This window comes from Geotrypetes seraphini, chromosome 1, assembly GCF_902459505.1.
Source record: "Geotrypetes seraphini chromosome 1, aGeoSer1.1, whole genome shotgun sequence".
NCBI lineage: Eukaryota > Metazoa > Chordata > Amphibia > Gymnophiona > Dermophiidae > Geotrypetes > Geotrypetes seraphini.
The window spans coordinates 472,468,736-472,483,288 of NC_047084.1; the positions used below are offsets into that span (position 1 = coordinate 472,468,736).

Genomic DNA, 14,553 nt, shown 5'->3' on the forward strand with positions numbered 1-14,553 from the left:
CCTCCCCCACTATATATATTCTATTATATACTTTTTTTGTATTTAGCATTTCGCCGCTGTTCGAATCAGACACAAGGGAGAGATTCTAGTGGTATCTGTCAATCATCTTTTCCTATTAATAAAATCATCATTCTGCATGTAAAAGCTTGTATTGCCCATCCATGCACTCAAGTATAACCCTTCAAAATGTATTCAGTATAACTGTGGGGTATATACAAGAAAATACAGTAATCATTAAGTGCATCCTGAAAACTTGACTGGTTTTATGGGCCTTCCAGTTTTACGCTTTAACATTCCTCTTGTAAAGGATATCCTTGGGGATGTGCACAACACGGTCTTGACTTCGAGTTGCACTGTCAATATCAGCCCTACAAATTTCTGCAGTAGCAGAAACGTGTTTTTTATTCAAATGACCATACTGGTTCTAGTTATGCAACACTATTAATGATTCATTTTCATAATGAAATAGTTAGAACTACAGTTCTTGGCTGGCTTCCCACAGTGTGTGTGAATTGATTGCTTTCACCCTAATTGTCACCCTAATACATGACCGGCATGCCTGAGGTACTGAAGCATTTAACAATTTAATTTCTCTATTTGAAGCAGAACCAAGAGCGAACCATTAGTAACTATAAAACCCTGTTTCCAGAAAAAAGACTGATCGGTTAAGTGGGCCAACTACATTTTTTAAAAATGTCAAGACATGCTAAGAAAACAGGAATAGCAGATGAAGAGCCTCTGAAATGGATAATATGGGTTTTTTTTAAATCTAGTAAGTTTAATTGAGATAAACTACAGTGTGCCAAGCACAGAAATGAAACTTTTAGGGTTTTTTTTTAGTTTTATTTAATATTTGATTAATCGCTTTATCTTGCGTCTAAGCAATGTACAAAAAATAAAAAGTTTAAAAACAGTCAGGGTAGTACAATATATGAGGCATGGACTTAACATATCAATACTTACATTGCCAATGGGGAAGGGAGGTGAAAAATACAATAGGAAATAGGAAAAAAACAAATAAGGGAAAAACATAAGGTAGGGACTGAGATAGGAAAAGGAGAGAAAAATAAAAAGAGGGTTATGAAATAGAGATCAAATCAGAAAGGAGCTTATCCTAGTTTAAAGAGTCAGAGATCGAAGGCTTCCTTAAAAACGAAACATTTAAAATTGCTCTTGAATCTATCGAGAAGACATTCCTCTCTTAAATAAGTAGGAAGAGAATTCCATGTTAACATAGTAACATAGTAGATGACGTCAGATTAAGACCCGAATGGTCCATCCAGTCTGCCCAACCTGATTCAATTTAATTTTTTTTTTCTTCTTATTCGCTCTTTCTGGGGAAGAATCCAAAGCTCTGCCCGGTACTGTGCTTAGGGTCCAACTACTGAAGTCTCCATCAAAGCTCACTCCAGCCCATCTACACCAGCCCAGCCATCAAGTTCAAGTTTCAAGTTTCTTTATTTTTGATATACCGTTTATCAAAACACATGTCTAGATGGTGTACTTTATAAAAGATTATAGGAAGCAATTAAAATAGGTAAATAAAAACAATAATTTATCAAATATTAAAAATACTAGACAAATTCAGATTAACATACATGAAACGAAAGGAAAGTAGGGGAGGGAGAGGTTGTTTAAAATACATCGAAGTAAAATTAATTTGAAAAGGACGGTAAGTGGGGAGTGGTAAAGACATTAGGAGGGGAATCACTTCAAAAGAAGTATTAGATGTGTCAAAGCTACACATGAATCAGGGAATTAAGGGGCGGAGGCTGATGATAAAGAGTAAAAGCATCTTTAAAAAGGAAAGTTTTAAGTTTGGTTTTAAATTTTCTGAGTGAATTCTCTAACCGAATGTCTAGTGGAAGAGCATTCCACAGAGAGGGGAGCAGTAACTGGAAAGATGGATTTGCGAGTAGTATCGTAAAACAATTCCCCTATTGACGGTATAGAGAGTAAATTTTAATTATTTGATCAAAAGTTTATCTATGAACGCTGGTTGGTTAGTCTATCCTCAACCAAACGGCCATATACAGACACAGACCATGCCAGTCTGCTCAGTACTGGCCTTAGTTCTTCAGTATTTACTATTATTTTCTGATTCTAGTTCCTCTGTGTTCATCCCACGCTTTTTTGAACTCTTGTCACCATTTTCCTCTCCAACACCTCTCTCGGGAGTGCATTCCATGTTTGAGGTGATATAACTGAAAAAATATATTCTATTTTTTTTTCAGTGCAGTAACCTTAAAAAGGGTCAGTATTCAGCCATCACAGTCAGAACTTTTTAAAAAGGCTAGCCGGGCAGTTAGAAAAATCTAGATGTTCAACGTCCCTCCTCCAGAGAGTGAGCAAATATTTAGTCTCCAAACAGAGCGACAACTACTGGCATTTTCCAGATAGTGGCAACATTCTATCTGCAATCCAGAAAACCCATCTGAATAATTTAGGATTGCCTTTAGGATAATGGAATTTATGTGCCTATCTCCGCACAAAAGTGCTAAAAATTCCACCTAAGTGCAATCCTTAAAATATCTGCTTAAATTGCATAACACATATATGCAAAGAGGGCTTACGCATAAGCGCATTACTTACCAGACAACTTAATCCATTTTTTTTTCGATTTTGGAAGTCAAAGTCTTCTTTCTGAGATCATAGAAAACAAAGAAAAATAAAGGCAGATAATTACCATATGTCCTATCTGGTCTGCCTCACTATTCCATCTACTATCCCTCCCCTCTCTTAGAGATCCAATGTACTTGTCCTAAGCTTTCTTGACTTCAGAAACATTTTTGGTCTCCACCACCTCCATCAGGAGGCCTTTTCACACATTCACTACTCTTTCTGTAAAAAAGCATTTTCTGAGGTTACTTCCAAGTCCATCCCCTTTCACCTTCAACCTATGCCCCCTCCTCCTTGTTCTAGAGTTTCCTTTCAACTAAAAGACATTGGCCTCATGTGCATTTATGCCACTTAGATATTTAAATGCCTCTACCGTATCTCCCCTCTCCGAGCATTTTTTTTTTTGCACCAATTTTGTAGGCACCATATATAGAAAATATTTCTACACATAACGTGTAATTAAACTCTGGAATTTGTTGCCGGAGAGTGTGTTGAAATCAGTTAGCTTAGCAGGGTTTACAAAAAAGGTTTGGATAATTTCCTAAAAGAGAATTCCATAGGTCATTATTGCGATGGCTTGGGGAAATCCACAGCTTATTCCTAGGAGAAACAGCATAACATCTGTTTTACTACTTGGGATATAGCTAGGTGCTTGGGACCTGGGTTGGCCACTGTTGGAAACAGGATACTGGGCTTGATGGACCTTCGGTCTGTCCCAGTATGGCAATTCTTATGTTCTTATAGAATTTACCCCTAAATATAAGGCACATTGAAAATTATTCTTTGAACCCCTAAATATAAGGCACATTGAAAATTATTCTTTATTAAAAAACCACATGAGGAACCCTGGCCTTTTTATCTGCCAGGATATTCTAACTTCTCTTGAGTGATAAGTATTGTTTGAAGTGATTAGAATTCTTATTCCAATCTAGTTTCCAAGTTTCTTTATTTCAGTATTCTATCTAATGTGTAATATTGAAGTGACTTACAAACAGTGGTGTACTAAGAGGGTACGGGGTGGGGGGGGCAAACTGCCTTAGGCGCCTTCTTGGTGGAGGCACAGGCACCTCTCCTCCTCTCTGCCCTGCTCTCTGCTCCTTCCCTGCCCCTTCTCCGCTGCATGCACTTTCCTTCCCCCCCCCATATCTCTAACTTTGGCAGCACGAGCAGCACATCCAACCTGCTGCTAGCACCAGCCTCAGCTCTCCCTCGAAAGTCACATCCTGGTTATGGGACCAGGAAGTGATGTCAGAAGGAGAGCAGAGACCGGCGCAGGCAGCAGATTAGCGATGCTGCTCGTGCCAGTGATGTTAAAGAGGTACGGGGGAAGGTGTGGATGGCAGGGGAGGCAGAGAAGAGGGCATAGGGTGCCACCACCCCTGGGAATCACCCAACCTCACTACACCACTGCTTACAAATCAAACTTGGCAAAATTAAAACACACAGGAGCACATGACAATACAGATTAAGAGAAATATCCATACTGTGAATTGGAGGGATAGAGATGGACACCTTCACGAAGGAAGAGAGAGGAGGATAAGGGAAAGAGAGTATACTCTAAACTCAGCTCATTCCAGATCACATGGGTCCTACATAATATCACCAGAGAGCCCAAACAGCATTAGCAGGTATCAGATTTTAATGCGCAGTTGAAATAGGTAAAATTAGGCATGGTTTACTGAATAATGCTTATACTTGGGCAGTGGCATAGTAGGAGGGTGTTGGTGGGTGTGGTCCATCCTGGGCGTGGTCTTCCTAAGGGCACGGCACCCCTCCTCTTCCCCCGTGCCTTCCCCGCACCTTTTTTACTCCCCCGGAGCGAGGTTGCTGCCCGTGTCGGTATCGATGCTGTCTCACGCCTAGGAAGTGACATCAAAGGGCAAGCCAACACCAACGTGGGCATGCTTCTCACACTGGAAAATTTCATAAAAATGATTGGAAAAATATATATATACTAGCTTTATAGCCCGTTACATTAACGGGTGCTAGAATGTATGTTTGTGTCTGTCTATTTTTTTCTCTCTCTGTCTCCTTAGCCACTTTCTGTATTTCTGTCTTTCTTTGTTTTGGCTGTCCATCACCACCCCTTGCGTGCTCCCCCTGTCCATTCTCCCTTCCTTTTACCTCCCCTTATCCAGCAGCAACCCTTCTCCCTTGTTTACCTCCCCCCCTGTCCATCAGCACCTCTTCCTGCTCCCCCTGTCCAGCAGTACGCCTCCCTTCCTTTCTCCTCCCCATCCATCAGCACCTCTTCCTGCTCCCCCTGTCCAGCAGTAGGCCTCCTTTCCCCCCCATCCATCAGCACCTCTTCCTGCTCCCCCTACTCCCCCTGTCCAGCAGTAGGCCTCCCTTCCTTTTTCCTCCCTGTCCATCAGCACCTCTTCCTGATCCCCCTGTCCAGCAGTAGGCTTTCCTTCCTTTTTCCCCCTGTCCATTAGCACCTCTTCCTGCTCCCCTTGTGCAGCAGTAGGCCTCCCTTCCTTTCCCCAACCCCCACCAAAGCAGAATCTCCCCTCTGTCTATCCCCCCAACAGTCCAGCATCTCCCATCAATCCATCCTCACCTCTGTCTGCCGTTCGCCATGTGGTCGATCCGCTGCCGACAGGCGGGGTCCAGCTCCAGCGCATCGCTCGCACACAGCAGCGGGAGCAGCGCCACTAGCAGCAGTGCCGCCATCGGGAGCCCTTCTCGAGGGAGCGGGACAGGCTGCTGAGGAGCTTCGGGGGCTGCTGAGACGGCAGAGACGGAGCGGCCGAGCTGAACTGGCGTCCCCCACCCCTCCCCGGTGCCAGCGACGCTCTCCCTCTCAGCGAGCCGGGCTGTAAAAAAAGGAGACTGTGACGTATAAGCACGCATGCGCACTAGTGCCGTCGCGACGGAACAGGGAACACGAGGCGCGAGTTTGCATGCGCGCTTAACATTTTATTATTATTGATGCAATCAGTAACAACTATAGAAAAATAGACAAATATATAGCAAAATATAGACAGCAGATACAAATTCACAAAACTGACCCATTTTGATCACTAAATTGAAAATACAATTATTTTTCCTAAAAATAATTTTAAAAAAGGTACAGGGAAAGGAGTATGCATGCGGCAAGGGGAGCATGGAAGAGGGCAGGGGAGGGGCACCACCGCACTGGGTTTCCATGCCTAAGTTTAGGCGCATCCTTGCACTTAACAGCTGCAGATGCCCCTCTAGTTACGTAAGTTTGAGTAATATTCCTGCTCTGCCCATGATCCTCCCATGTCCATGCCCCCTTTTTGGTGGCGCATGTAAATATGAAGCGCGGATCCTGCACCTAAATTTACGCACATAAACTTTAAATGAAATCCAATTAGCACTAGCGCTAATTGGCTCCTTATTCAATTAAGTTGCACACCCAAATTTGTGCATACAACTCAAAGCACCATTTATAGATTTAAGGAGTTAATGCAGTGCCACATATTAACTCTTAATGGGGCAAATACTGCAGCACAGTTAATACCACCGGATTAGATGTAGCTATCTGCATCACATTATCTGCAGTGCAGTTCATGAGCAGTAATAGCATCTCCCCCAAGGACGGGGAAACTGCTGGGAACATCCCCAACAGTTAAGGCAGAGATTTTATTTATTTATTTTAGTATTTCTATACCACTTATAGCCTAAGTGGTTTACATTCAGGTACTCAAGCATTTTCCCTATCTGTCTTAATGTGCCTGGGGCAATGGGGGATTAAGTGACTTGCCCAGGGTCACACAAGGAGCAGTGTAGAATTTGAACCCACAACCTCAAGGTGCTGAGGCTGTAGCTCTAACCGCAGCACCACACATTAATTTTGACACATAGTGAGACTGATACAGAAAGCCACCACAAGCCTAACCAAGCAGTTACCGCTGGTTGTACGTTCATATTACTAGTCAAGCAGTGCAGAGAGGGGTTGGAGCATGTGTTAACTCGTGCAGAAGACATGGTTGCAAACTCTGATAACGATGGTATTGTATATAAGGTAACAGTGAGTTTTGATGTATCCATCCAAGTTTATTATATGCTTGATATACAGCACATTGAGAAGTCTCACAACATGGGGATTTTTTCATGAGCTCTGGGACAGCATAGAAATCTTTGTTCAGAAGAGTAGCTATCTAGTTCCACCCTCTCCCTCTCCCCAACCAGGTCCATCTGCCCCTGATAGCTTTCTGCATTGGCCCTTGGAATCTAGTGGCACCCCTTCTATCTTCCAACCCAACAACCCCTGCCCCAAAGAAATACCCTGGTGTTGAGTGGCAACCCCACTGTCCCCCTGATATGGCCATCCTCCCCTCCCCCCTCACCCAAGTCATGATTTAAAAAAAAAAAAGCCCTTGTCTCCAGTGGCACTTTTCCATCTCCCTCCCTTTACAAAAAAACAAACTTTCACTGGTGCCTAGTGGCACCCCAAACCCTCCGCTGGACACCCCAGACCAGTGGCATAGCCACAGGAGCACCCAAGCCTGCCCAATGTGGCTGGAAAGGATTCTTTAGCCCCACTCCTGGCATCTCTCCCTCCAGAAGATCAGGTGGTTCTTCACCAGCAGCAAGCAGCAAGCAGCAAAACACCCCCCCCCCCCCCCTGCTCGCATTGGCCTGAGCCTTCCTTCTGACACAACTTCCTGTTTGCAGAAACAAGTTGTGTCAGAGGGACGTTTTGGAGCCAACACGAGGAAGGGAAATGAGTTGCTGTTTGTTGACAGTGAAGACCTAAAGGATATAAAGGTACTGGGGGGGAGGAGGGGGGCGGCAGGAAACTGACATCGCCGGGGGTGGGGGGGTGGGATGGATTGCTAAGTACTGCTGAATATCTGGGGGTTTGTCATTTACACATCTACCCCCCCCCCCACCACCAGATTCTACAGTATATATTATGCTGAAAGCTGTGTGCCAGAATCTGGACACCTGCCCAAGATGCGCCTACAAATTAATTGATTAACATGCACTTAACCAGCAATAATTGGGTATTTAACTTGAAACATGGAACTTGGGACCTCATTTTACTAAGGTGTGCTAAGTGCTTTAGCACCCATTTAGCACATGCTAAATCAACACGTGTGATAACCGCTAATGCGTCCATAGGATAACATGCATGTAAATACTCAATTATAGCGTTTAACGCATGTTTAGCACAGGCTAATATTTAGCACGCGCTAAAAAGCATAGCGCACCTTAGTAAAAGAGGGGGTTGGTCAGACCCCTATCAGGGCATTCTAAAAAGTTGCATGCAGAATTACAGAATTTGGCCCAAGCGCGCCTTACTGGGGTGCTGGCATTTACACCTGGTTCCTTCAGACATTAGCACTCAAAAGCTAAGTCACAGGATCCGTGTCTATGCACTTTATAGACCAGCCCTCGTCACCAAATTATTTTGGTGCCTAAGTTTCCTTGAATGCTGCACCAAGCATGAAAGTATCCATGAAGGAAAGTGTTTGGACAGGGAATATGTCTATAGTATAAATATATTTTTTTAATTTCTACCGTATACATATTTTAGATGTTTAAAAAGTTTTGTTGATAAGCTGTTTAGCAGCATACAGCTGTCTTTCAGCAGCTGCAACCCGAATTTGCACAGCCATAGAAAGCATGCAACCCCCAGGACAATGACATTCTATGGAGCATTCTCCCTAGGTCACGACCCCAAACATGTACTCTATAGATTTTTAAAACTAGATTTGACTTCCCTTTGTGGCTATTAATTCCAACGTAAGTTTTATTATATGATGATAGAGACTCCTGCTGATGACTTATGAGTTTTCAGCAACTCTTTTCAACTAATGAACTGTTTTTATATCATATCTGCTGGCATGAGACCAATTCTTGGCCTATAAGTGAAAACACAGATGATGCAGGTGAAAGAAATTACAGAAAATATACTGGAACAATCAAAATGGCTAGAAGGTGATATAGTCTTCTGCTGCATGAAATCTCTAATTTGTATTTGCTAAACTGTCTTGTCTTAAATAGCAATATCAGAAGGCTTCTTCTGTACATTCTATTTTCTGTAGTAATTGCTACGAAAGACCTTATTTTATAGATTGTGTTTAATGACTCATTGTGCAGCATTTGGTTTAAAGTCATTAGTGGTGCAAAACACTTCATTTTTCTAAACATTTCATTTTGCATTTAGAAATGTAAGGGGCCCTGCAACAGAGTAGGGCAAGGTGCTCAGGAGAGGGTCTACATAGACACACACACACCACACTGTGATGTGTTCAGGAAAAGAACATATAATTAAACAGCCATACGGAGCCTGTTTCTTCACAGGTCTCCCTTGAGGGTTTATTTTTCAAAGAAACAGTTATACTTTCCATGTTTTCTATTAATCTCAGGACATATTTTCAGCATACAGCTTTAGTTAGCATTTGGATACAATTCTAGTCAGTTACTCTAGAGCAGGGGTGCCCAACACGTCGATCGCGATCGACCAGTAGCTCAGGAAGGCAACGTGAGTCGATCGCAGACTCGTGTTGCCGTCCTGATCTACGGGCGATCAGCCTTCCTCTGAGTGTTCTCCCTAGGGCCTTTTAGCTGGGCGGTCCACCCAGCTGTCATCTGCCGCTGCTGAACATTAAAAAAAAACCGGCTTGGAGATTCCAGCCTGTAGCGAACTTATGCTCCGGGCTCTAAAGTGTGCGTGCCGGCTTCTCTTCTCTTCCCTCCAAAACCGGAAGTTATGTCCGGGGGGGGGAGGGGAGAAGGGAAGCCGGCACGCACATGTTGAGAGCCCTGAAGCAAGCGTTCGCGACGGGCTAAGGCGGGAGACAAGTAAATGAAGCATTTCCTCTTCTTCCTGCCGGGTCCTGCCTACTTTCAGTTTCCGCGAAGGCAGGACCCGGCAGCATTTCCCCAATAGATTGATCACGATCTTGAGCTGATCAGCCTTCCTCTTCCTGACGGCAGAATTGACGTCGGGGAGAGGAATGCTGGTTGGCCGAAGCAGGGAGAGCTTGGGGCCTGTTATTGGTGGTGTTTGGGTCCTGGTCCCCGATGGCAGTGGCAGTGGCTTGGGGGAGGGCAGGGAGAAAGAAAGAAAGAAGAGAAACAGAAAAAAAAAAGAAAGGGAGGCAGAGAGAAAGAAAGGGCAGGGAAGAGGAAGGAAAAGTTGGGGGAAGGAATGAGGTCTGGAGGAGAGAGGAAGCATACAGGCTGAAAGAAGGGAAGAAAGATTTGATGTACAGTCAGAAGAAGAAAGTGCAACCAGAGACTCATGAAATCACCAGACAAGGTAGGAAAAATGATTTTATTTTAAATTTAGTGATCAAAATGTGTCTGAATTTATATCTGCTGCCTATATTTTACACTAAGGTCCCCTTTTACTAAACTGCAATAGAGGTTTTTAGCTCAGGGAGCCTATGAGTGTCGAGAGCAGCGCTGGGCATTCAGCGCAGCTCCCTGCGCTAAAAACTGCTATCGTGGTTTAGTAAAAAGGGAGGGGGTATATTTGTCTATTTTTGTATGGTTGTTACTGAGGTGATAGTGCATAGAGTCATCTGCTTTGACCTCTTTGAAAAACCCTGGAATAGGAATGATAATTAACATTTTCTATGCGTACAGTGTGCTTTGTGTTTTTTTTTTATTTTATTGTTGGTAGATCATTTTGACTTGGTCATTTAAAAAGTAGCTCGCAAGCCCAAAAAGTGTGGGCACCCCTGCTCTAGAGTAAAGGTAGAGTTTTCTATAGTAGAATCTTACTTCTTTCATACACTGTCATTAAAACAGATCAGCTCTTCTATTCAGCTCCCTATCTCCTTCTGGGATCTCTTTATCTCTATCTATCTCTCTCTCTCTGCCTTTTAAGTTCTTCAGAGTCACTTCCACATCCACCCCCCCCTCTCCCCCCCCCCCCTTCCAGAATAAATCTCTTTCTCAGTGCTGCTCTGGTTATGAGACAAATTGGCCAGAAGGGGGAGTGCAGCATTTTCCTTAGGGTTTGTCTGAATCTGTGAAGAAGTGTCATGCAGCTGAAGTGGCAATGTTTCATACCCTATGTCACAGTCCCTTTTACCAAACTATGGTAAAAGATGGCCTCAGTGCATCTGTGGGTCTTTCCCAGGTTCTGAGGCAATTTTTACCACGGCACTAAAATGGCCAAAAATCCTATTTTCTATATTAATGGCCACACGCTAAGTTTCACATTAGTGTATGACCATTATGCATGTGAACCCCTATTTTGTAGGTGCTAACCCTGCACTAATAATTTAGCAAGGGGCAATGTAGCTGCTCTAGCACAGAACACACATGCTCTCTACCCTCCAACCTGCTCCCTAGCGTTAAAAAATGAAGGCTTTTTTTAGTATGTGGGAAGCATGCATAGAGTGCAAAATTACTGCGAGGCACCAGAGCATGCTCTGCAGTAAGCACTTTATATTGTGGTAAACACGAGTTTGTGCTTAGCACATCTTAGTTTTAGGAGAAAACATGAAAAAAATAAGAGGGGGAGATAATTACACAACAATCATTATCCAGTAGACAGTGTATTAAGAGTATGCATGAAGCAAGAAAGAGAAAAATATATATATATCTTTAAAATTTAAATAAAAAATAAAATCCTAATGGCATCCAATTCATCAGCTAAAAGCTTGTTTAAAAAGCCATATTTAAGTTCTAGTGGAAAGTAATTCTACAATGAGGAATCTAACCAGAGCTTATTATGGTAGGGAACCACCATTTGGTTCTGGTGAAATGAACATAAAGCTCTAGAAGGTTGATAAGTGAGAAGAAGGGCATGTAGAAAGACCAGAACACCTATAGAAAATACTTTATGAGCTAACATTAAAATGTTAAAATTTAATCTAAATAAAATTGTAAGCCAGTGTTGCTCCCTCCTCAAGAGAGGCGTAGCATATGATCTTAAGTTTTACCCTGTCTTCTATTAAACTGCTCTAGCAGTTTCTAGCACGGGGAGCTGCGCTGAATGGCCTGCACTGCTCCCGACGCTCATAGAGTTCCTATGAGCATCGGGAGCAGCGCGGGCCATTCAACGCGGCTCTCTGCGCTAAAAACTGCTAGCGCAGTTTAATAGAAGAGGGGGTTGACATTCTATAATAGTCTTATTGTCAAGTATTAGATTATCTATAGACACTTTAGGTGATATTTTAGGCAACTTACAAATAAAGAATTGCAGTAGTCAATTCTACTTATTACTAATGAATGTAGGAGCAGGTTGACCATTTTTTGATTAAGAAAATGCTATAGTGAACAATTTTTTTTCAGGTAGTAAAAGGAACTTCTAATTATTATAAAGTGGGTACAAACATTTACATGCTGAATGTATACATAAATAATTTAAACAATGGTATATATATGCGTATATGCGCCACATATGTGAGTAAGTGCCAAAACTCCACTTTAATGCTATTCTTTAAATACAGTATCTCTCATAGTGTACATTTTACATGCAGGCATACATATAAACAGAGCAGAGAGTGGGCAAGGATCACACTTACACACACGTACTGACAGAATACTTTAAGTTACACAAGTATCTCCAGCTATCCTACTCCAGGGCGCCTCCAACAGATATTCCACTTTTCCACTTAAAATTCCCAGCCTGTAACAATATAAAGTCTACAGGCAAATCACCTTATCCATCCAATATCAATTAACAAAATGCTGGAACCAACTATTACCATCCTGTGACCATGTCCTCCATGCTATGTTTATCATGCATACTTGCCTTACCACTTTGCCAAGTCATGTCATATTATATTAACCATGCTTTGTAAAACTGTTTGCCATGTTGTTTTGCCAAACTGTAGTCACCATGCTGTCTCACCATTTCATGTTTTTCCATATTATGTTTTACCATGCTGTTAATTATGTGTGGCCATCTTGTCTAAGTTTACCGTGCTATCTGTTACCATACTATGTCTGAGAATGCAGCACCGTGATTGAAGTTATAGCCTAGGCACCCTAAGGTTGTGGGTGCAGGCCCACACTGCTCCTTGTGACCCTGGGCAGGTCACCCGCTCCCCCATTGCCCCAGGTACATTAGATAGACTGTGAGTCAGGGAATTATGCTTGAGTACCTGAATAAATTCATGTAAACCATTCTGAGCTCCCCTGGGAGAACGGTAAAGAAAATTGAAGAAATAATAAATATCTCAGGTTCAGAAAACTTTTAAAAGCATTTTTGTATCAAGACAGGGAGCCAATCCTGAAGTAACTAAAAGGGTAATTGTAAAAGCACATTATTAAACTGTCTAATGCAACCCCAGGACATAATGATGAGCCAACAATGACTTACTTGTACTTGTAACTATCCTCCTCTTTTAGTAAGTTACACTAACTGATTAGCGCACGGCAATCAAATTAGCATGTGCTAAACGCTAACACATACATGTTAGTCTATGGATGCATTAGCATTTAGCATGCGCTAAATCGATTAGCGCACCTTAGAAAAAGAGGGCCTGTGTATTTGTAGCTATGACCTAACTATTAATAGTTGTACTGATCTACCTGTACTAGCAACCCTATTCAATGTCCATATTAAAGTACATTACATTAGTGATTTCCATTCCACCATTACCTTGTGGTTCAAGACGGATTACATATGATATGTCAGGACATTGGAAGTACATACGATCATTGGAAGTACTTACAGACATTAGAAGTACATAAGGACATTAGAAGTACATACGGACATTAAAAGTACATTTGGTCATTAGAAACACATTAGAAATACATTATAACTTCTGGGTAACTGACCCAACCTCTTGTAATGTAATCTGACCTTGAACTGAATCGGTAAAGGCAGAATAGAAAACCTCATTAACATAACATAACATAACATTTAGGTGCGAGCATGTACACCAACTCTGTGGCTACCATAAATGCTTGATCCTAAATTATAGGCATGCATAAGGAAAGTAGACTCCTATTTTTCTTTACAGTACATAGGAGGGAATTAATCAGAGAGCACTAGCTATGGGGTCCTTTTATTAAGGCGCGCTAAATGCTAAGGTGCCTGTAGAATGTAATGAATGCCTTAACATTTAGCACGTGCTAATCTTTAGCGCGCACTAAATCAGTTAGCGCGCCTTAATACAAGGACCCCTATGTTAGCTCATGCTAATGATTAGCGTGCATTAAACGTTAAAGATGCCCATCATATTCTTATGGGCATCTTTAGCGTTTAGCAAGTGCTAACACAGTAGGGCCCATTGATGAGTTCCTCCCACAGTCACGCTCGTAGCCGGCACATAGTCACACTGCTATTGAACCATCCTCAATGAGTATAATGTTATCCATTCAATAGGCCCTCAACTATCAGCCTAACATACATGGATATCATTGTAGATTTTAAGCTTTGAGCCACATTTTCAGCGCTCCTACCTAAACATATAGCTCTGGTGATTATCAGCCATAAGGGTAAGTGGGTAATTCATCTACCTTTCTGTATGTGGCAGTTGACCTTTTCAATATTGTCCCTATTTTTATCAGTTTGAATGCATCAATCTCTCTTCCTTTCCAGGTAGTCCGACCTTATCAGACCATGTCCAACCCTATGAGTAAGCTGACAGTCCTGAACAGCATGCATTCACACTTTATTCTGGCCGACAACGGCACCACTGGCAAATATGGAGCAGAAGTGAAACTAAGGAGACAGCTGGAAAAGCATATCTCCCTACAGAAGATCAACACAAGTAAATAACAACTGCTTTCTATATTTTCAAGTAGTAACACTTTTTGGGGTCCTTTTACTAAGCTGAGTTAGATGCTGATGTGTGCATAATGCAGTAAAAAAATGGACTAACAGAAAGAACGGATCCAAAACCCCATGAGTAAATCACAAATCCAAAAGAGCGGGGATAAATCTTGAGACAATCAACCTAAAAATTACTGGATACAATACTCTGGACAAGGATACTTGAATCTTCAAATAGATCTTTATTGTAACACATCAATTAGACCCAA

The 14,553-nt window shown here is 42.2% G+C and overlaps 1 protein-coding gene across 1 annotated transcript in view; it reads left to right on the plus strand.

Annotated features, from left to right (window-relative positions):
- The window catches only part of TRPM3 (transient receptor potential cation channel subfamily M member 3), a 492,536-nt gene that overhangs the window by 185,683 nt on the left and 292,300 nt on the right, over positions 1 to 14,553 (plus strand). Inside the window, exon 6 of the mRNA XM_033962555.1 lies at positions 14,111 to 14,282. Within this exon, the coding sequence (XP_033818446.1) occupies positions 14,111 to 14,282 (172 nt within the window). The remainder of the gene's footprint in view (positions 1 to 14,110; positions 14,283 to 14,553) is intronic.